We start from the raw sequence: 23,098 nt of genomic DNA, 5'->3' as shown, positions 1-23,098 counted from the left end.
CCAGGCGCTCCATCGCCCGCCGGCCCACGTGACCCTGCCTGCACCTCCCGCCCACCCCGGCTGGCGACCCCGGGTCCCTGTCCTCGCGGTGGCGGCCCCGCCCCTCGGGAAACGGACCAACCAGAAGAAGGCTAAGGCGGGGCGGGTGGTGACGGCCAATGGGGGTGGAGCTCCAGAGGAGAGTAACAGGTTGGTGGGAGGGGGAGCAAGAGGGAGGGCGGGCGGAGGGACGGAGGGGGAGGGCCCGGGAGCCGCGCATGCAGCTCTGCCAGAGCCGGAGCCCGAACCCGAACCCGAACCCGAGCTCGGGAGCGCCGAGCCCGGCTGGGGTGAGTGAACCGAGCGGGGACAAGGACACCTGAGAGGCAAGCGGGCCCTCAGGTGTAACCCCGGAGGGGCGGGGGTCGAGGCGATCCGAGATACCTCCCTCCAGGGCACAGGTGCTGCGGCGGAGAGGAGAAGACGAGAGGTGAAGGTAGGGCGGGAGCACTGATTACGAGCTGACTCTCACTCGAAGGTGCCGGGTGCGGGGCACCTGAGACTGACGCTATTCCCAGGGCGTGAAAGCGGTTCAGGGCCAGGATCTCTCTTGGGGTCAGAGGCCGGTCCCAGGGGCAGAATTTCTCCAGGAGACTGCGGTGGTGGGGGGAAGGAGTTCGTCTCAGTTGGTCGAAGGGAACTGCTGCCAGGTTCAGAGGCATAAGGGGGAGGGCGTGGAGAGCTGCTGTTCCCTGAGGTTCTGCCCCCTGACTGCCAGTCTAGCTGGTGCTGACAGCCTCCCTCCTGGCTTTGAGATGGATCTGAGGTGTGGAATCTTTCTCTAACCATTCACCTACAGGTGACGACAGTTGCAAATAAGAGACGCTGAGGGGCCGAACAAGAGGGTAGGGCAGTCTCTTTGCTAGGTGTGAAACTGTTTAAGGCTTGCCTGCCAGGGAAAATGTTTCCTTCTTCCTCTTGAAACAGTACTCTCCAAGGGAGAGATATGAGGAAGCAAAGGTCCCTAGGCCTACAAAATACCTAGAACTGTTTCTTTCTAATGAAGCCTTTTTCTGGGGGCTCATGTCAACCCCTCCCCCCAAAACACACGTACTTTCTTCTGTGGTTCTAGATGGAGCCATTGGGTGAGGTTTGGGAGCCTAACCAATTTCCTTGAAGCCTTGGAAGATCCCCATTATTCCCTGAAACGCCACCAGGCATCCCTGACTCCTGGACCATGATGCTTGTCAGACAGGCAGTGGACACGAGTGGTGCAGGAAATAGGCAGGACTCCTTAGGGGACCACGAGACTAGAGGAGTTACACCTCCAAGTCTCCAGCTAGATGGGAGGTGCACACTGGGGCCCCGACAAGACTTGTGAAGGAGATTCCCTTGCCCTAGGCAGGTAAGGGAACCAGAGCCAGCCTTAGCTCAGCCCCTTTGATGCCCTGCCTGAGGAAAGTGGTTGTAATTGGGAAATAATTAGTAACCGCTATGTTGTAGACAGGCTGCCTGCAGGTGCCTCTGCACCTCTTCTTTCATCCTGGATATTTGGGAGTGGGGGGCTGGCCGCTAGGGGACTGCTAATGCAGAGATTTGCCTGACCCTAAGAGGATTCTGGCTTCCTAGAACCCTTCCTGCCTTCTCCAGGCTGACCTGCATGCCTTCACCTCTGTGGGAGATGAGGAGAGAGGTAGGGCTGCTTCTCTACGAGTGGGGAAGGGGAAAACAGGGGAAAACGGAGGACCAGGGAGGTGGCCAAAGTAAGTGTGGGATCAGGAATGCATCTTTGGGAGGGAGGGGCAGAAAGAGACCAAGTCTTCCTGTCACACACGGCCTGTCACTCATTGTTTTTGTGCGTCTTCTCCCGCCTGCTCCCTCTCTATCTTGTGCCTCCTCCTGCAGAGCCTTGGCCGTGGCTTCTAGGCTGGACAGAGTCCCTGCCCATGGTTTTGCCCCTCTGCCTCCTCTGGTGTGGAATTTCTCGTGTCTGCTTTGCAAGTGCCAGTGGAGTCTCCCTGGTCCTCCCCTTCCCCTTGCCTCTCAAACCAGTCCAGCCAGTTTGCTGGGGCCCAGTTCCTGATTGTGTTTTCTTCCGCCACTGGCCAGGCAGCTCTAGCCTGGCTCTCAGGTTTCGGCTTTTTCAGTGGACAGAGCCAGCACTCCACTTGGGGAGTTCTTTCTGGATCCGTGGGGGACCTTCTTATCTCTGTAACTCTATTGAGAAAACAGGAGCCAAACGGTCAAGGTCGCTGAGCTGTCCTTTTCTATTTTGACCATGTGCTTTTCTTGTTACCTCTGAGCGGAGTCTCATCTCGACCTCCAGTTCTCCCATTTTCTTTTTTTTTTTTTTTTGTTGAGAGCCCGCTGGCCCATGTGGGAATCGAACCGGCAGCCTTCGGAGTTAGGAGCATGGAGCTCCAACCGCCTGAGCCACCAGGCCGGCCCCGAGTTCTCCCATTTTCTAAATCTGCCAGTTCTGTAGCATCCAGCATATTGCCCGGCCCCGTGTATGTGTATCCGTTCTTCTTCCACACACTGAAACCACCCCTCCCCCACTTCCTGCCAGGAGTCCAGGGACCCTGTCACTCCTTGTTGGAAGCCAGACGCTATGGCTGGGCCAGAGGTGATGGAATTGGGGCAGGGCAGGCTAATGAGTAACTCAGGGAGAAGTGGCTGTTTGGTACAGGTGCAGTGTCCTCCCCCAGCTTGTAGGCAGGACTGGCAGAGGCAGACAGATGAAGCTGAATTCACTTGTGGCCTGGTCTCTTCCCCGAGTCCAGTTGGTGAGGAGCGACTTGGGCACGTGCCAGGGGAGGGAAAAGCAGGGTCAGACATCTGGTGAGAGCGAAGGCTCTGGACTCCCTGTTGCCTGGTGCTAGGTCACTGTTTACCTGCCTCTGGGCCTTAGGCAAGACCTTGGAGCTGCTTCCTGGCCCCGCCCCGCTGTTCTCTGTAACTGAAGGCGGATAGGTTTCGGGTTTTCCATGTTGAATCATTTAGAGCCCTGCTTTCTGACCCACCCCAAAGATTCCTTCAGTCCTCTTGGCCCCTAACCCACATGTCCTGGGACTGGAGGTGGTGGAGGTTAGGGAGTCACTGGGACCTGGGGGTGCATTCCTTGCTGCCCCTGACTTGGGGGAGCAAGAGGCCATGCACTGTGCAGAGCGGAGCCTGGGAACGTCGTGACCTGGATCTGGGAGAGCAGTAGATGTACTGACAGGGGAGAGCTGCAGCATGAATAAATCATGTGACTTTGGAGAGCTGGCAGTCTAGGCACATCTGGTTCCAAAATTATGACTGACTAGGGCGGGGAGTCCAGGCCAGGAGAAGGTCTCGTTACTGGGGCAAATGAGAAAGGGCTCTGAGGGGTCCTCTGGCAGATCTTCTGTGCGAGTCTGCCCTGGTCCAGGATCCAACCTTTAACAAATATTTATCTACTATGTGCCAGGCCCTGGGGACACAGGAGTCAGCTGAGAGCCACCATCTTTGCTTATAATCCAGTGGGGGAGACAGACTGGAAACAAATCCTCACTCTGATAAATAGATAAAAATAAGCTGAGGCAAACTCATGGAAGGGCAACTGTCGAGTATATGACACGGTTCTGACCGAGTTTGTGGGAAGAAGCAGTTGGGGAAAGCTTCTCTGAGGAAGTGACATCCTTCCATGAACCAGCTGAAGTCAGGAAGAGCCTGTTGGAAGGTGCAGAGCCTGTGCAGGGTAACAAGTCGGCTGTGTGACAGCCATGCGCTGCTAGGTGTGTTTATGTTTAATGCCTCATCATTTTTAAAATTAACACAGAACCTAAGTAAATAAAATGCAAAAATCTTAAGTGTACAACTTGAAAAATTTTACATGGATGTTGTGTATATCCATATAATTATTGTCTAATTCTCACAGGTAATTACCTTGTGAGGTCCTGTCATCATACCCATTTTAAAGATGAGGAAACGAAGGCTCAGAAAAGTTGTGATATGCACAAGGTTGTATACATCAAGTGAAGGACAGAGGTGGGATGCTGACTCTAGCCCAGCGCCTTTTCTGCTGGATGAGTGGTTTGGAAAACTTACCCCTTTGCCTTGTGGCTTCCTTTCTGGTCCCATTTCTTACTTGAATTCCAACATAGGATCCCACCAAGTAAATACCCTGCTGTTTGGGGTATCAGATTAAGAGATTGGTTAAGGTGCTCCCCAATGCCTAAATAGTGGAAGACAGCAGTCCTGGGGCTCATGGGTGGGCTTTAAGGTGTTCATGAGCCTCTTGAGATTCTCGGGTAAAATTTGGGTGGTCTGTCTCCATTGCTTTCATCATGTTTTAGAATGGAGTCTCAACACTAAAAAAGGCCTTGAGGGTTTTTTTCTTTTTTGGCAATAGGGGCTCCTCCCTCCTGGTTACTTTCTCTGGAGGGGAAGGGCCTGGAATGCTAGGAATGCTCTTCCTCCTGCAGGAGACTCTTTCCCCCACCAAGCCCTTTCTCACCTGGACCTTGGGCCTCCCTCTCCTTCTCCCTCTCACTGGTGTCCTGGGCCTCCTAGCCTTTGTACAATCCCTGAAAGGGGCCTTGCCAAGTTTCCTTGGCGCAGAGCTCCACAGGGAGGTTGAGCTGGGTATATTTGTGTGTCTGGCACATTAGAGGCTCCTCCTCCAGGTTGGTGCTAGGCTCTGGTGGAGATTAGCAGAAGGGCTGGGGAAGCTGCAGTCCTCATTTGCTTGGAGGAGAAGCGCTGTTCTCCAAGGTCCAGGAGCCAGAGCAAACCTGAAGTACATTCCATTTGCTGACTCCAAGCTTGGGCAATGTGGACCTGGGGAGCTGGCCTGTGGGTGGTTGTGGCTCTTGCTCTCAGGTAGGACAAGCCTGCCTGTCCTGGGGCCCCTTGGACTGGCACTGTTCTATGTTATTTACACCTTTTCTTGAATAGGCAATACATTATTACATAGTTCCAAATTCAAAAAGGACAAAAAGATACACAGTAGAAAGCCAGTCTCTTCCCCATCCGTGCCCCCAGCCCTCAGTTCCTCTAATCCAGAGGCATCCTCCCAGAGGTGGGATGGCATGCCTTCGAAGTCTTCTGTATTTGAAATGAGCTATGGGAGCGGAGTCCCCTTTGCTGCATTGGGGTGGAGGTGTCTGTTAGGTAGGGCTTGGTTTCTGCCTTCACTGGGGTTGGGGAGGCCCATGGTGGTATATGTACGAAGATCAAACAAAATCTTTAAATGGACAAAGCCAAACTCCCAGGACTGTCTCAGAGGAAAAGGATTCTTCTGGGTTAGTGTGTCTCAAGTGTGGTCCCTAGACCAGCACTGTCAGCACCACCTGGGAGCCTGGGAGATTGCAGGTCCTCAGGCCCTGCCCACCCCAGACCTCCTGACCGAGAAACTCTGGGGGTGGGTCCAGCAATCTGTTTTAACAGGCCCCTGGGCTGCTTCTGCTGCTCAGATCAACCATGAGAACCGCTGTTTTTATGTAGGAGGAACTAACAAGACAACCAGCCTCCCGAGAGCTGGGTAGATGGAGGTTTCGGGGTTTCTACAGGCAGTTTCTCAGTTGACATTCTTCCTCATCTTCTAGGACCCCTCCTCCCCATGGAGCAGGGTTTCACCATGACGGAGCCCCGAGGCCCGGTAGACCACGGAGTGCAGATTCGCTTCATCACAGAGCCAGAGGGCGCTACAGAGATGGGCACTCTCCGGCACGGGGGGCGACGCCCGGCTAAGGACGCGAGAGCCAATACCTATGGGGTCGCTGTGCGCGTGCAGGGCATCGCTGGCCAGCCCTTTGTGGTGCTCAACAGTGGGGAGAAAGGCGGTGGTGACTCGTTTGGGGTCCAAATCAAGGGGGCCAACAATCGAGGGACCCCGGGAGCTCCGAGCTCCGACTCCGAACTCCCCGAGAAGCCCTACACGCGGGCCAGGGAGTTTCTTGGCCGCTCCCAGGACAGCTTGTCTGATGAGGAGCCCGCGGCCGGCTGGAGCGCGAGGCTCCTCCGCTCTCAGTCCCACGCCTCACTGACAGGCCCTGCCCCCATGGCTCCGGGCAACAGGAGCGCCAGCCTGCTGGAGCTGGCCCCCCAGGGAACTTCCTCAGGGGACACCATCGACACTGCTCCCCTGTCTTCAGTGGACTCGCTCATCAGCAAGTTTGATAGTCGCTTTGGGGGCCAGGCCCGGGGCCGCACTGGCCGCCGCATGCGGTCACTGGCGCCTGAGCAGCGGAAGCGGAGTCAGAGTCTGGACAACCGGCTCCCAAGGGACACCCTGGAGGAGCGGGAGCGCAGGTCCCCCACCCCCTGGAGCCCTAGCACAAAGCATGACAGCCACCTGGGCAGCTTGAAACAGCCGGCCCAGAGCCAGAGCCCTCCCAGTGGCTTCAGCCGGTCCCGACAGACCCACGACTGGGTCCTTCAGTGTTTTGAGGAACCACGAGGGAGGACACCCGACCCCTCTGTGCTGCAGGTCAGACCCTCCCCTCTGCCGCTGGGACACCCAGGCCCCCTGTCATCAGCCCTGACCCACCCTCCCTGGGACCCCTTGCTGGTCCAATGACCGAGAGCAGAGAGTCTCTACCTTTTGTCCTCCACGTTTTCCATCCACGTGTGCAAGATTTCCAAGGGCGAAAATCTAAAGGAAATGGAACAAACTACGAAATCACCATTCACGGTCATGGCCGGTTCCTTGTCATTGCCCAGCCATTAAGTGCCTCGCTAGCGTGTGCTAGGTCTGCGGCACACGTAAGGCAGGCTTGGGGGCTATGAGCAGCTGTCTGGTGCTCTTGCCAAAACTCCCACATTTGTCTCTCACTCAGGAATGCAAGTAAGTGGGGGAGCGATTGTACCCCGAGACAAAGTTAAGCCCATTCTAGAAGTAAAATCATCTATAAACTCGAGTAGTGACAAATTACTTGCGACACAGCTCGCAAGTAGGGGAGAGCTGCTTCTTGAGGAAGCTCTGGTTTTCGACAGTGATGAGAGGTGTATTGGTTTGGGCCTCTCCCTGGCCTGTGGCTCAGGCCTCAGTGGTGTTGCCTCTTTACCCCACTTCAGGCTCGTTTGTCATGCTCGAAGGGCCTGGTCCCCCAACTGCTCCTTCTTCTCCCTCTGAACCCCACACACGCTTCTGGCTTATTTTTTCTGTTCCTTTGGGTTTGCTTTTCTTGCAGTTCAAGTCAACGCCAGACCTTCTTCGAGACCAGCAGGAGGCAGCCCCACCAGGCAGTGTGGACCACCTGAAGGCCACCATCTATGGCATCCTGAGGGAGGGGTGAGTGGGGCCTTCCAATGGCGGAGTCGCACACCTCTCTTTCCCTTCTGGCTTTCTTCCCCATCCTCCCTGCTCTCTCCTCATCTCTGCTTCCTCTGTTTTCCCCTCACCTTTGCTTTTGTCCTTCTATCCTCCAGAAGCCCAGAAAGTGAAAGCTCTGTAGGGAGGAAGGTCAGTTTGGTGCTGGAGCAGCTGCAGCCTTTGGTGGTGAGTGGTCTTCTCATGGTGGGAGCAAGGTCAGGGTCGGGGCCGTTTGGGCCTCAAGATCTGGATATGGACTCACTTCCTCCCCACCACCCCATGTCTCTGACAGATGGCTGCTTCCGGTTCTTCTAAGACACTGGCAGGACAGGGCGAACTTACCCGAAAAGTGGAGGAACTGCAGCAAAAGCTGGATGAAGAGGTGAAGGTGAGGAGAGGTTAGAGGTGCTGGAAGGATGAAGGACCACAGGGGGAAAACTTGGCTTAGGCTGGTGCCTCCAAACAATGGAATGAGCACTCCGGCGTCCTGTGAGACGAGACAAGAGTGTGTGCTGGTCCCAGCAAGGACTTCTGGGCTTCTCTGGAGCTGAGACATGAGAAGCACATCCATCAGGGGTCCAGCTACTTTCCTTTCCGTTTCTTTTGGCAGTTTCCATCCTGGTTCTGCCGCTTACTGGCTGTATAAATCTTGAGCAAATTACTTACCTCAGTTCTTTTCATCATCCTAATAATGATGGTGATAATAGTAGCTGTCATTTATTGAGTATAATTTTTGTAGGAGGTGCTGTCCTGGGTCATGTGTAATAATTACAGTGACCCTGGAAAGTAGGCATCCTGGCCACTTATGATGAGAAGATTGAAGATCAGAGGGGTTAAGTGAATTGCTCAAAGTAGTAAGCTGCAGAGAAGAAATTTAAAAATTTAGGTCAGTCTTATTCTAAAGCCTATGTACCCCCACTACTCCCTTTCTTCCTTTAAAATACTGCTTCCAGCTCTTATAATGTTGCCTGTACCGTGTTTCCCCGAAAATAAGACCTGGCCGTACAATCAGCTCTAATGCGCGTCATTTGGAGCAAAAATTAATATAAGACCCGGTTTTATTTTACTATAATATAAGACTGGGTATAACATAGAATAATATAATATAATATAATATAATATAACATAATATACGGTCTTACATTAATTTTTGTTCCAAAAGACACATTAGAACGCATCGTCCGGTTAGGTCTTAGTTTTGGGGCAACACGGTATATAGTTGGTGCTCAGAAATGTTGGCTTGTCACTCCCCTTGTTTCCTGGAAAGCAGTGTAGTAGTTAAATGGTGAGCTGTGGAGTCAAACTAACCCAGTTCAAATCCTGGGACCTTTAGTTGTTGGCTGTGTAACTGACCTTGGGCAACTTCTTGAAGTGTTCTAAGCCCCTGTTCCCTGAACTGTAAAGTGGGGATAATAATGGTACTGTATTAGTTATCTATTGCTGTGTAATAAATTATCTCAAAACGGAACAGCTTAACGCAAACCTCTCCCAGTGTCTTGAGGGCCCAGAACTTGGGAGCAGCTTAGCTGGGCAGTTCTGGCTCGGGGTCTTTTCTGAGGTTCCAGTCAAGGTATTGGCAGGGGCTGTAGTCACAGGAAGACTTGATTGGAGTTGGAGGGTCTACATCTGAAATGACTTCCTCAATGGCTGTTGGTTGGAGGCCTCAGGTCCTTTCTGTGTGAACCTCTTCATAGGGCTGCGTGAGTGTCCTCACAATATGGTAGCTGCTACCTTCCTTCCTCCAGAGTGAGTGAAACAAGATAGAAGGTGAGGAGGAAGCTGAAATGCCTTTTTATGACCTAGTCTCCGAAGCTACATGGCACTTGCCCCTTTTTATATTTGTTAGAAGAGATTCCCTCGGTCCAACGGGAGAGGCTTCACTTACCTTTTGAAAGAAATGTCAAAGGATTTGTGGATGTATTTGAAGCCATCACAGTGAGACATTTCCATTACCCCATGTCCTTCTCAGAGGCTTTTCCTATTCTCTGCCTATTTTACTCTCCTTTCCTTTTTCAGAAGCGGCAGAAACTAGAGCCATCCCGGGCTGTGCTGGAGCGGCAACTGGAGGAGAAGATGGAAGAGTGCAGCCGTCTGCAGGAGCTGCTTGGGAGGAAGATGGGGGAGGCCCAGCAAAGCACCAAGGAGTGAGCACAGCTGATGGTGCATGGGGTGGGGTGGGGTGGCTGTCATTATTACACATGACCCAGGACAGCACCTCCTATAAAAATTATACTCGATAAAGAGTTAGAGGCTGCCCCAGGGCTGCAGGAGACAGGGGGAAGCTGGAAGGGACAGACAGAGATGGTTGAAAGATAGGCCCTCTCTCTTTACCTTCTCTGTCAGTAATGGTGATAGTGAGTTAGGCTACCTGGTCAGCCTGTGTCTCAGGTTCTTCATCTGTAAAACGGGGTTAATAATAGCACCTACCTCATAGGATCTTTGTAAGTCTTCAGTCATGCATTCAGCAGGTGATTTTGCAATGAACGATGTAATCGGTAAGCACCGATTGCTGGGGTACAGCAGTGAACTACACAGATGAAGAGCTCTGCTCTCCGGAAGTGTAGTTTCTAGCGAGGGGGGAACGGACCATAAACAATAAACCTATTCTGTAGGTAAATCTGTCATATGTGAGAAAGTGATAAGTTGTGATAAGTAGTGATAAGTAGTAAGTTATAGCAAGCAGATCGGGAGGGCTGGGATTATGGGGGAGCAGGTTATAATATTAAGAAAGGCAATCGCTAAGGGGAGGCTCGCTAAGATTTAAATGAGGTTTAAATGAAGTACCATATGTAAAGTGTTCAGAAAACTGCCTGACACAATGCTCAGTAACGTTATCTATTACACATTGTCAGTCTTCAGAACATGAAGCTCCTCCTGGACCAAAATGAAAGGGTGCGACATGGGCTAGAGGCCCAGGTGATGGAGATGCAGGACAAGCTGAAACAGGCCCAGGGTACTGAGCCCGCTAAGGAGGTGATAATGAAGGTAGGGAGTCGGGTTGGGTACCCCAGATTCTGCTTCCTTTCAGCTAGAGCCTCAAGTCTGCATTCCAGTTTCCCCAAAGTCCAGGGAGTAGTAACTGATTACGGGTACCCGTTAGTGTGCTTTCAGACACATCCAATGGCAGGGTGGGACTAGAGCCCAGAATGTTGGTTTCCTTGATCCTAATGAGGCGTCTTGGAGGCCGGAGAGTACCTGGTATCATGCCTAACACATGCAAGGTGCTCAATAAATATTTTTTGATCAAATAGACAGGTGGATCCTCATATGGTCACCCTGTCCTTGACCTTGACTTTCCCCAGGACTTGTTAGAGACCCGGGAACTTCTGGAAGAGGTCTTGGAAGGGAAACAGCGGGTAGAGGATCAGCTGAGGCTGCGGGAGCGGGAGCTGACAGCGCTGAAGGGGGCCCTGAAGGAGGAGGTGGCCTCCCGTGACCAGGAGGTGGAGCGTATCCGGCAGCAGTACCAGCGGGACGCAGAGCAGCTTCGCAGGAGCATGCAAGATGCAACCCAGGCATGTGACACACGCAGGGGCTGGGAGAAGAGGGCACCCCCAGGAAGGAGGCTGCCTTGAGGTCTTGGAATTTGGGGACTTTTCATGGTCGTAACTGGAACTCGCCCTAAAAGACACCTGTGAGAGTAATGAAAACGTTGGTTAGGACAAGGGCAGAGGGAGGGAGTGCAGGTCAGAAGCAACGAGGCTGCGTGACCAGAGGCCCACGGGGAGGCTTTCTGTAGATGACAGAGGGGTGGGCTGTGACTTGGGGAGAGAGCCTTCTGCTGGCTCGTACCAGGTACCACGGGGGTGTCAGGGTGTGCAGCGGGCGTGGTGCCCTTTGGGCTGAGCCGCCCCTTTTGCACTCTCATGCTTTGGTTTGAAGCGAGCTCTTCCCTATGAGCCTCCTGCCCCCCGACTCTCCCCTTCCTAGGACCATGCAGTCTTAGAGGCTGAGAAGCAGAAGATGTCTGCTCTGGTGCGGGGCCTACAGCGCGAGCTGGAGGAGACCTCAGAGGAGACAGGGCATTGGCAGAGCTTGTTCCAGAAGAACAAGGAGGAGCTTCGAGCTACCAAGCAGGAGTAAGGACCTGGCGCTCTCCCAGGAATGCTTATCCATGATTCTCATGCGTGCCCCACTTCCTTTCCAGCCATGCCAGTGTTCTCTCCTTCCCATTCCTCAGACTGCTGTTGTTCACATCCGCCTCTCTCCTCCCTCCTGAGAGCTGAGTGCCAGGGTCCTGGCCTCCAGAGAGGTCGTTGTCACCGTCCTGCTAACTTCTCCCAGGCAGCTGGCCTGACCTTGTTCCCTTTCCCTTTTAATTCACCTGTCTGCGCTCAGACTTCTGCAGCTGCGGATGGAGAAGGAGGAGATGGAAGAAGAGCTTGGGGAGAAGATAGAGTTCTTGCAGAGGGAATTAGGGCAGGCCCGTGCTGGTGCTGCAGATTTTCGCCAGGTGGAGGAGCTCAAGAAGGTACTTGGGAGTTGGGGGGCAGAAGGGCAGGTTGGGGTGATGGCACCTGCCTCACCTATCCACGAGGGCCTCCACACTCCCATGTGCTTGGTTTTCAGACCCCACACGGCCTGCTCAGACTCATCTCTTCCCAGCACACAGTGAGACCAGCAGGGTGGGTCTTCTTGAGTCTAGAAGTTTCCATCGGAAAGGGCTTTCAGTGGCCAGGTTGCGTTATAGCCAGAGGCTGCTGGCTGCCCCCCAAGAGACCTCATGGGTAGTGGAATTTAGGTGGATTTGTGGGGTCGTTTTTTGCAAGCTCAGAATCCTAACTTGATCAGCATAGCAAGAGTTGCTCTGTTCTCAGAGGGTCCTCTTTAACTGCTTTTATGAAAGAAACATTTACAGTTAGAATGCCAGTTTGTTCACTTATAATGAGAATTGTCATCACACGGACTGGCATACTTGCATTGGTGTGGCCAGCTGACCTACATGGGAAGCCAAATGGTAATTTGAAAGCTGCTTAGAGAGTATAGAATCTAGACACAGAGAATTACATGGTTTATCATGCGTAGATATTTTATAAATGATAAGGGCATAACATTTAAGTGAACACACAAACAACTACTTCGTATTCCTGGTACTAGTTTATGAAGGACAAGAAAGCAACTCATTATTTTTGGTTATTTAGACATATAGAAAATATTTTCATTAATTCTGGGGGACTGGCATGTATGGCCTCCTGAGGCTCCTTCTAAGTCTCCATTTCTTTGATTCGCTGTGCTGGAATCAAGTACTATATCTATAGTAGGTGCTCAGTTAACAAGTATTAATTAGTCACTGCTTGTTTATCATGCCTTTATTATAAGATGGCCTAATTGTAATCAAGGTAATTATGTTTTTCAATGAGTGAAGACATGTAGCACTGAATGTTGATTTTCCAGATAAATAGAAGCCTGGATTTACACAAAATATTTGGTGGGGAAAACCATAATAAATGTTAAGCAACTATACTTTGGTGGTTGTGATATCAAAAGTACTCTTACATTTTTATTACATTGTTATGAAGTGAACCAATATCAAGGACAGCCTGAAGTCTGTTCACTGGATTAGCGGATGCAGTAAACCTGGGCAATCTCAGTTGCCATATTATGCTGGATTAAGCTAAAGAACTAAGAAGTCATAATTAGTGTTTCATTTATCTTATACCTTACATGTATTTTGTCAAATATTTAGTCAATAAACAATGAATGCATTAGGAAAACAAACTAACCCAGTCTAATGTAGACCATACCCTGGGCTAGTTTTCTTTTTCTTTGTAATTAGCGTTGTTAGTATTGGACATTGAAGACTCACTAGATATTATATAATCTTTCAGCCTAATTATGGTACTTCCTGAATTTTAGAAGTAGCTAATAGCTAAAGAATCAGAACCAGAATTCCTATTTTAATTAAAAAAAAAAAGAAAAAGAAAGAAATCAGAGCAGCACCAGTGTTTACTGTGGCACATATTTTGGTTTTCAACATTTCCTTTCTTTTTTTCCTTCCTTCCTTCCTCCCTCCCTCCCTCCCTACTTCCCTCCCTCCCTCTCTCTCTTTCTTTCTTTCAACAGCCAATCCTTTTTCATCCATACCCTCATCTACTCTCACTCCAAATACTGTTTGTTAATGGACATTTATTTCATGTACCATAAAATTCACCCATTTTCAACTGTACAGATTGACTGATTTTTAGTATATTCACAAAGTTGTACAACCATCACCACTATCTAATGCCAGAACATTTCATCATCCCAATAGGAACCCCCATATCCATTAGCAGTCACCCTGCCTCAGCCCCTGGCAACCACTAATCTATTTTCTGTCTCTATGGATTTGCTGATTCTGGATGTTTCCTTTAATTGGACTCCTATAAGACATGGCCTTTCATATCTGATTTCTTTCACCCATCCTGATGCTTTTCAAGGTTGTAGCATTTATCAGGACTTGGTTACTTTTTTATCACTAAATAATATTCCATTATGTGGACATATCATATTTGTTGACCTGTTCACCAATTGATGGGCATTTGGGTTGTTTCTCTATTTTAGCTGTAGTGATGAATTCTGCTGTGAACATTTGTGTTGAAGTTTGTTGTGGACATGTGTTTTCAGTTCTCTTGGGCATATACCTGGGAGTGGAATTGCTGGGTCATGTGGTAACTCTATGGTTAACTTTTTGAGAAACTGCCAAACTGCTTTCCCAGGTAGCCACACCGTTTTACATCCCTGCGATGTATGAGAGTGCAGTTTCTCCACATTCTGTATCCCAGGCTGGCTCTGCCCTGGCACCACTCTCCTTCCCTTCCAGGAGCTGCGTCGGACACAGGAGGAACTTAAGGAGCTGCAGGCAGAGCGGCAGAGCCAGGAGGTGGCTGCGCGACAGCGGGAGCGGGAGTTGGAGAAGCAGCTGAGGGTCGAGGCTGATCGAGGCCGGGGGCTGGAACAGCAGAACGTCCAGCTACATAAGACCCTCCAGCAACTGAGACAGGATTGTGAAGAGGCTTCCAAGGCAAGGGGAGTGGGCACAGGGCTTAGCAGGTGGAGGCTCAGGGGTCTGGAGGGCTGAGGAGCCAGAGGGCGTGGAAAAGTACTATCAAGGGTATGTACAGACCCGATCCTTGGACCTAGGTGTGTGGTTAACGCAGCCAGGATGTGGCAGGGGGGGGGGCCGGGCTGTACGTGCTGACACCCGCTGCGTCTCTGTAGGGGTGGGGTTCCCAGGGACGCCTCTGGCTGCTGGCAGTCCCCCACTCTAAGTCCGGCTCTCGTGGGCTCTCGGTGGGGCGGCTTTCCTGGGAGTGGCTTGTGACCTGGAGCCCTGGGGTCTGAGCCGCCGCTCCCTGAACGGACGCAGGCTCAGATGGCAGCGGAGGCAGAGGCGGCAGTGCTGGGGCAACGTCGGGCAGCAGTGGAAACGACGCTTCGGGAGACCCAGGAGGAAAACGACGAATTCCGACGGCGCATCCTGGGTCTGGAGCAGCAACTAAAGGAGGCGCGAGGCCTGGCGGAGGGTGGGGAAGTGGCGGAGGCACGGCTTCGGGACAAGGTGCAGCGGCTGGAGGTCAGTGCGACGTCTCGGCTTCCTGGGGGTTGGGGGGGTGGGAGGGGAGTTGGGGGTGAAGGTGGGGGGGGTGAGAGGGGAAGGGCTTGGGGGGGTGGGGGTGGGGGTGGGAGGGTGAGAGGGGAGGGGGTGGGGGGGCTTTCTCCTGCAGTCCCTGGCTGAATACCCAGCCATCACTGTTGTTCCGACCTTGGTGTGGTTCTCTGCCTCCCCAAACCCTCCGTTCACCTTGGGTTGCTTTCCCGGAGTGTGTGTTGGTGTGACCGTCCCGGGCTGGGCGCTGGTCCTTTTGTCTCTACCTCCCATCCTTTGCTCCGTTCTCCGGGTCTTCATTTCTCGCCGCTTCCTCCGAGCCTGTGTGCACTGCCCACCCTTGTCGTACACATCGCGTCCTCCTCTCGCCCCGCTACTCACCTCCACGTGGCCAGGGCCCACGCTTTGCCTCGGCTCAGTCCAACCCCCTCTCGCAGGCAGAGAAGCAGCGGCTAGAGGAGGCCCTGAACGCTGCCCAGGAAGAGGAAGGGAGCCTGGCAGCAGCCAAGCGGGCCCTGGAGGCACGGCTGGATGAGGCCCAGCGGGGGCTGGCCCGCATGGGGCAGGAGCAGCAGGCACTGAGCCGGGCCCTGGAGGAGGAGGGCAAGCAGCGGGAGGCCCTCCGGCGGGGCAAGGCCGAGCTGGAGGAGCAGAAGCGCTTGCTGGACAGGACGGTGGAGCGGCTGAACAAGGAGGTGGGGTACAGAAGCCAGCGGGGGGAGGGGGGGGGCTGGGGAGGGGGCGGGGCTGGGGGGAATGTGGATCAGAATGTGTGCTCTTTGCTTTCCTCAACTCCATTGTTGGGGAGCCAAGGTCAAGCCTTCAGAGAGTGACATCCTTTCTACCTCCCTTCAGGGGTTTTTGTTTTTAACATTACTTATTTATTTGTTTATTTATTTATTTATTTATTTACTTGTTTACTTATTTATTTATTTATTGAGGGCGCAACTCACGGTGGCCCATGCGGGGATTGAACAGGCAACCTTGGCTCTACCAGCACCTGCTCTAACCAACTGAGGCCACCCCCTCACACACACTCCCCTTTTAGGGATTTTGCCCTTTCCCCCACATCCCATTCCTTGATGGTCTTGGTCCTTAGAGAATATCTCCTGGGATTCTCCCTTAAAAATCTGTCAGACCTAAACAGAAGAATCTGCATTGGGAGAATTTTATATTTGGGGGAGGGGAAGGAGAAAGGAAGAAAAAGAAAGAAATTGGTTTTTGGGGGGTAAGATTGCCCTCCTTGTCTCTTACTTTATAAAACTAGAGCGGACGCCTACTATAATTCATCAATTCTAAAATACACATTGTATCCTCGCTGCAGTGGAGTTTTGTCTTATGATTAATTGATGGCCTGTCATACTTGAATTGGCAGACTTTTCTTTCTGAGTGGTACACCTGACATTCATGGGTACTTGGGGTTTGCTGAAATAAGGTCACGTAAGGTTTACTTTGTATCAAGAGCTGTTGTAAGTACTTTACTTAATTAGCTAAGGTCATTCTCCCAACACCTTTGTGATGTCGGTTCCCCGTTTTGCAGATGGGAGGGAAACTGAGACCCAGAGAGGGCAAGTAACTTGCCTATGGTCGCACAGCTAGTAAGTGGAAGAGCCAGGATTTGAGCCCAGGCAATCTGTACATTACTAGTAACCACACCAGGTACCTAGGCCAGGAAAGAGCAAGAGAGGGCAGCTTTGGCAGGAAAGAGGCTATGGGAGAGTCTTGGGAGCCTGAGCCTGGAGAAGGGACAAAGACACGTGGTGAAGCGATTCAATGTTGAAAACGGCTCTTTTCTCTGTGTCTCAGATGGGGCAGATTGGAGACGACTCCAAGCTAGCTCTGCAGCAACTGCAAGCCCAGCTAGAGGACTACAAGGAAAAGGCCCGGCGGGAGGTGGCAGATGCCCAGCGCCAGGCCAAGGAGTGGGCCAGTGAGGCTGAGAAGAACTCTGGGGGGCTGAGCAGGCTCCAGGACGAGGTAGGAGCTCAAGTGGCTGGAGGATGGGACCCCTGCCAGTATCCTTGGTTTGAAGGTCATTGCCTCTTAAACTATGGCCCAGGGATCCTAGGACCCTAAGTCTAAGCACTTAGAGTGACATACTAAGGTGGGGGCTGGGGAGGGAAGTGACCCACCCTAGGTACAGACAATAGGGGATGCATTGTCTGCTGCGCAGGGATTTGCAAATTGCTGCACATTAGTCACCTGAGGAGATTCAAAAAACAAAAACAAACCGAATGCCTGAGCTACATCCGGTACCATTTAAATCATAATTCTTGGAGCTGGGACCCAGGACCTGTAGTCTAAAAACCCTTCAGAGGATTCCAATTTTTGTGCAGAGAATTTTAAGACAATAAAGAAAATGGACTAATAGTCTGCTTTTTATTACCACCATGCTCTGGCAATTGTAAAGAATGTCAGTGGTGGATTATTTCTTCCTGCAGGGGGTAGACCGCTCCCACCCCCATCCTCACTTTACTTCTCCAAGCTGTTGCATTTGCGCTTGTGCCCAGGTCCAGAGGCTGCGACAGGCCCTACAGGAATCCCAGGCCGACAGGGACACAGCCCGGCTGGACAAGGAGCTGCTGGCCCAGCGGCTGCAGGGGCTGGAGCAAGAGGCAGAGAACAAAAAACGCTCACAGGATGACAGGACCCGACAACTCAAGGGCCTTGAGGTGAGGACATTGGGGGGTGGCCTGTGGTGGTGGGGAAAATGGGTCTGGGTCCTGGCACAGGTGGGACTTCTGTGAGCAAAGGAACCAGGATACCCCAAGCTTCTTTCTCCACGGGGGACCGAAAACCAGCAGCCCACAGCTGATGGGTTTTGTTTGACTGCAGTGTTTTAAACAGCTTTGATTAAACAGACACTGGTGTTTAGAAACTTAACAGATGTCACATAAAATCTGGATTTCTGGCTTCTTTTATACATTTGGAAAATATGGTAACACTGACCTTTGCGCCCTGAGTTTTCTGCATGGCGACAGTAGGTGGGAGCTGCTGAGCAGCAGCTTCTCCCATTTAGAGAGAACAGTGGTCTTCAGTTTGCTATCTTTGGCAATGATAATAATAATAATAACAATAGCAGCAGCAGCAAACACTTCTGTATTATGCTGTGTGCCAAGCACTTCAGACTCATTTAATGCTAAAGATCACCCTGTAGGGGAGGGAGTCTTCTCCGCTTTACAGATGAGGAAACCGGGGACACACAAAGGTTAAGCAACCCCACGGCCCCTCTGCTAATTTCCACACCCAGGACGCTGGCTCCCAAGCCCATACTCTGAGCCCCTACATGGTACTTCCTGGCTCAGGTGTCCTCCCGCGGTCTGTGCCCCGGTGCTACAGGGTGCGACTCTCTCCATCTCAGCCTTGGCTCGGGCACTTTGGTCTCTGTTTTCCCATTGGGGAAGTAGGGCTGCCCCACTGAGGAATAGATTCTGGGGTTTGTCATCCTGCCAAGGGGCCAAGCCCAGAGCAGACCCCACTCTTATCCCTCGATGCCACCCTTGGCAGCAGCGAGCATGAGCACCATGGTGGGTCCAGGCAGGGCGAGGACCCACAGGTAATGGGGGTGTGAGAGAGAAAAGCCTGTAGAAGCTGGACTTGGAGAGGGTCCCGGTTGGAGTTTGGCATTCTGGTGTCCAGCATTTGGGGCACAATTAACCTGTTGTCCCTCTGCCACAGGAAAAAGTCTCACGACTGGAGGCGGAGTTAGATGAGGAGAAGAACACTGTGGAGCTGCTGACAGACAGGGTGAATCGCGGCCGGGACCAGGTACCACCCGCCTTACCCCCTATCCGCGTCTACCCCTGATGACAAAGTCTCTGGGCCTTCTCAAAAACCACTCCACCCTCCGTTTTTCATAATCTGGGGAAGCTGGCTGCAGAATCTGTGCATGCCTGGTTCTGCTTTAGGGTCTCCTCTGCTTCGGGAAGGGTTGGCAGGTTTCCTCAGACGGAAAGAAGCCGGGAATTTGAGTGGCGGAAGCAATCCTCGTGGCCTGCGCTGCTCTCGGACCTGGGCCCGGCTGCTTCCATTCAGGACAGATGTTAGTTCTTGATGGGACTGAGGAGGCCCTGCTTAAATTCTGTGGCTCCTTCTATTTGAACAGGCTGTGATTTCTTAGTTACCCGGGAATTTGGGGGATTCCTGGTTCAGAGAACATTTTACAGTTTCTCTGCCTCATCTGGTTCAGCTTGCTGGCTCATCATCAGCTCTCCCCAAATCTGGTTCCTCTCACCCAACCCCTAGGTGGACCAGCTGAGGACGGAGCTCATGCAGGAAAGGTCCGCTCGCCAGGATCTGGAGTGTGACAAAATCTCCCTGGAGAGACAGGTGAGGGGATGGGTGGGGAATCTTGAGGACAGACCCCAGGAGGTGGGTAGAATGACCATGGAAGGGATCAGGAGAATGCTAACCATAGAGGCTTCCTATCCCTCTCAGAACAAGGACTTGAAGAACCGGTTGGCCAGCTCAGAAGGCTTCCAGAAGCCCAACACCAGCCTCTCTCAGCTTGAGTCCCAGAATCGGGAGTTGCAGGAGCGGCTGCAGGCTGAAGAGAGGTGACACGAGCCCACACTTCCTCTCTCTCTCTGGGCTCTTCTCCTCTGGCGCTCCTTCCATCTTCCATCTTACACATGGCCAACCTGGCCTGGTCTTTTGGGAGAACTTTTCTCTTGCTAGAGGGCAGAGAGAGAGAGTTGCAGAGATTCTGAAGTGTGAATGACCTCTGTGTCCCCAGGTCTTTAGGTCTGCCCTGGGTCCTCCCCAGTCTAATGGTGGGGCTTGTGACTGAGAAGAGTCCTCGGGGGCACTGGGAGGGTTCCTTTAGAAATGGTGACAATCATAGACATCCCCGTACCCCACCATCTTAGAGAGAAGACAGTTCTGCAGTCCACCAACCGAAAACTGGAGCGGAGGGTGAAAGAGCTGTCCATCCAGATTGACGACGAGCGGCAGCATGTCAATGACCAGAAGGACCAGGTAAGGACAGCTGCCGGGGCCAGGCAGCCATGTGGCCAGTACACACTGTGCATTGGCTTGGAGGCCGGGGGAGGCCCCATCTTGTAGGTCTTCCAGACTTAGGCTTTCCTTGTACAAGGGCCAAGATGCAACTGGAAGGGCTCGATTAGAGGGCTCAGAGGAAGCAGGTATACTGAGTGCCTGTGATATGCGCGCTTCTCTTTCTAAGTGTTACACATGTGCTAACTCATTTAAACACTGAGACAAACCCATGAAGTTAGGGCACTTGCCCATGGTCACAACATTTTTCTGGGGGCAATGACCCCTTGTCAAGATTGCTAACGTGCGGACTTGTCCTGCTCAGCTAAGCCTGCGGGTGAAGGCTTTGAAGCGGCAGGTGGATGAAGCAGAAGAGGAAATTGAGCGACTGGACAGCCTGAGGAAGAAGGCCCAGCGTGAGCTGGAGGAGCAGCATGAGGTCAATGAACAGCTCCAGGCCCGGATCAAAACCTTGGAGAAGGACTCCTGGTATGGCTGTTCTCCTGGCCCTGCTCTTTCAGGATAGTGGAGTGGGAAGGGGATGGGCTCAGCTGAGCTGACCTTTCAGGAGAGGAGGAGCTCTCAGGTGGGACCTCTTATTCCTAGCTGGATGCCAGTATGATGATGTTTTAGTAGCTCAGCCCCCTTTCTATGCCCTGTCTCCCCACATTTCTGATCAGTGGGGGATCTTGGGAGTAACATTAGGTCGTAGAAGAATTGGGCGTTTCCTTCTCTCTCTGACTCAGGCGCAAAGCTTCCCGCTCAGCTGCCGAGTCAACCCTCCAACACGAAGGGCTGAGCTCAGATGAAGAATTTGACAATGCCTACGATCCTTCCTCCATTACGTCACTGCTTACGGAGAGCAACCTGCAGACCAGCTCCTGTTAGCTCGCGGTCCACAAGGGCTCAGACACCTCGGCTGGAGGCCTCTCCTGGCCAGCCCTGCTCTGCCCTGCCCAGCCTCAGATTCCTCCTTCTTGTAGGGGACCCGATTATTCAGACCTGAGACAGGGAGGGGTGTGAGTGATGGCGATAAAAGGGCATCAGTGCTAAACTGGTAGGCGGGCTTCCTTTTTCCTCCGGAGGAGTGGGGATTTTAAGCCAACTGCACCCTCCCCTTAAGTGCCGAGCCCTCCCTCTTCTCCCTCACAGCATATAGGCTGATTGAGCAGGACAGGAAGGGAGAGAAATTGCCATGTATGTAAAGCTTTATTTCTTTAGCCCTTACCCCTCAGGCTCAGGGAAATAAATACCCTCGGTGATTCTGTTCCTTTGACTCCTGCAACCTGCTTTCCTCCCACCCTGGAGCAGGGTGAGGGGAACCTTATGGGTAATGGACATGCTGGCGTGGGTCTACCTGTTCCTTGACGCTCCTCTTTGCACAGCCAAGGGGCCCATGGCAGTCCCCTCCCCCTCCATTCCTGTTTTGTTCTCTTTCCTAAGCCAATGGATCCGGGGGACCCTTTCTCCTTCCTTTCTCATCTTCATCATTCTTACCTTCCTTCTTTCCTCTCAGTGCCTTAGTCACGGCGAGGAGATAAGGCTGATCTTCTTGGCTTTTATACTTGCACATTCATACCTCTCCAAGGACCAGCCTTTCCCCAGCTGGGACCCTCAGCCTTCCCTGCGGCCTCAGTGACTGGTCAACAGAACTACTGGCTTCTCTGCAGATGAGCCCCTGGGAGAGAGATTTGGCAGCGCCATGATGCGGTAGTGGGGCTTGGTTCTGCTCAGGATTTCCATCCTTCCTCCTCTCCTCCTGTGACTATGGATGTGTTTATAAGGTGTTTGCACCTGGGAACCCTGACAACTGTCTACACGAGATGAAAAGCAAAGGTTCCAGTCCCTGTGGTCTTCCTCGTGGCTCCTCTGATCAGATGTGCCCATCCTCAGTGGGGAACCAAAGGACACTAATTATCTTAGGAGCTTGGACCTGATACAGGGCTTCCTGTCTTGGGCTAGTGGCTGACTCTTGGTAGAAATGGGAAGAAGCAGTGAAGATTTAGTCCTCCTTTGGGTTTTGGGGAGAGCCAAGCCCTGGTGGGGAGGAGGGAAGGGAGATGATTCACCTGTTTCCCAAGCAGGTTCTGTAAGAAGGCTGCTCTCACCAATGACTTATAATTTCATGATTAAAAAAAAAAAATTGTCTGCAAATCAGATATTTTCTCCCAAACCAATCCAGCCTTGATTTTTATTTTAAATGAAATATTAAAATGATATATCTATACTGAAATCCTTGGCTTGTTTTCTCATTCTTTTTCCTGGCTTATTTGAAGGTCAGAATTTTATGAAGAAACTATTTTAACTGAACAGCTTAGCAGCTGAAGCTGGGATTTTATGGACCTCACTTTTTAGAGGCTCTTTACAACAGATTAGATGGAACCCAGGGAACTGGGAAGTGTTTATAGCACCTCCCTTTTCTCCTAAACAAGCTTCTGGGAATAGCAAGGCCAGTAATGCCTTCTTTGACGATTAGAAGAGATGGACCAGAACTGGGTTTTATTCCCTTGGGGTTTAGATACATTCCCTAGCATCACCTCCCAGACAGACACCCATGCATTCCTGGCGTGGGACCCAGCCCCTACTTGGGAGGTAGGGAAATTTCCATCATCCCTGCCTTTATGTTGCCTTGAAGAGAGAGCTAACTGTTCATCAGAGCCTATTGCCAGAGTCAGGGGCACCTCCCACTCAAGAGTGGGTCAGACCTCCTTGCCTTCTGCATGGACCATAGCCCAGTGGAGCAGCCACCTACAGAGAGCAGCTGGCCTGGGAAGAGGCCCCAAGGTCCTGCTTGGCCATCCTCTCTTTCAGGCCCTGAAGACGCTAACCTGGGTTTGGGGAGCAAATGCCATTGGAGAAGTTGAGGCTCATCCTCTCTCAAGAATACAAATTCCTTTTAAGGACACATGTCCCACCTCTTCCAACCATATAAGGGCAGCTTTGGTGTAATAGCTTCTGCAAAACAAGCCCCACCCAGAGCCAAACTGGCTTCGCCTTTGGCCTGGGCCTCCTGCCAGGGAAGGGCACCTGCCAGACTAGCTTGGGCCAGTCTGAGTGAGCTGGTCTTTGGTGCCTGATTTTCTGCCGTGGAGGAAAGGTTTGCTCAGCTCCACGAAGCCTGCAGGCTGTCCTATTTGTGGGGCGAGGAGAATGTCTGGAAGATCTTTTCCAACTCATCCTCTAGGGGCAGGCAGGGTGATTCTCTGTTACCAATACTGATCTTGGAGTTGAAAGGAGACAGCAAGATGAAGGAAGAATGT

General features: G+C 52.1%; 1 protein-coding gene across 3 annotated transcripts; it reads left to right on the top strand.

Moving 5' to 3' along the window:
* Positions 1–208: 208 nt before the first annotated feature.
* On the top strand, positions 209–22,068 carry CGN (cingulin). 3 transcript variants are annotated; one of them, XM_081024703.1, is made up of 21 exons: positions 209–329; positions 5,550–6,433; positions 7,137–7,237; positions 7,375–7,444; positions 7,551–7,646; positions 9,275–9,402; positions 10,111–10,243; positions 10,561–10,773; positions 11,189–11,337; positions 11,597–11,729; positions 14,058–14,258; positions 14,604–14,810; positions 15,281–15,538; positions 16,650–16,820; positions 17,354–17,515; positions 18,522–18,611; positions 19,089–19,172; positions 19,281–19,399; positions 19,712–19,820; positions 20,164–20,327; positions 20,585–22,068. In XM_081024703.1, the coding sequence occupies exons 2-21, from the start codon at positions 5,564–5,566 to the stop codon at positions 20,724–20,726; spliced, it is 3,600 nt and encodes a 1,199-aa protein (XP_080880829.1). In that variant the 5' UTR covers positions 209–329; positions 5,550–5,563; the 3' UTR covers positions 20,727–22,068. The 3 variants fall into 3 exon arrangements, with proteins under 3 accessions (XP_080880829.1, XP_080880831.1, XP_080880830.1); XM_081024705.1 differs by having other exon boundaries at positions 292–475; XM_081024704.1 differs by lacking the exon at positions 209–329 and adding an exon at positions 2,699–2,765.
* The last annotated feature ends 1,030 nt before the right edge of the window (positions 22,069–23,098 follow it).

The sequence above is a fragment of the Rhinolophus hipposideros genome, assembly GCF_964194185.1.
Source record: "Rhinolophus hipposideros genome assembly, chromosome: 19".
Classification (NCBI taxonomy): domain Eukaryota; kingdom Metazoa; phylum Chordata; class Mammalia; order Chiroptera; family Rhinolophidae; genus Rhinolophus; species Rhinolophus hipposideros.
Note: the sequence above shows the minus strand (reverse complement) of the source record. Positions and strands in the feature narration are given on the sequence as shown.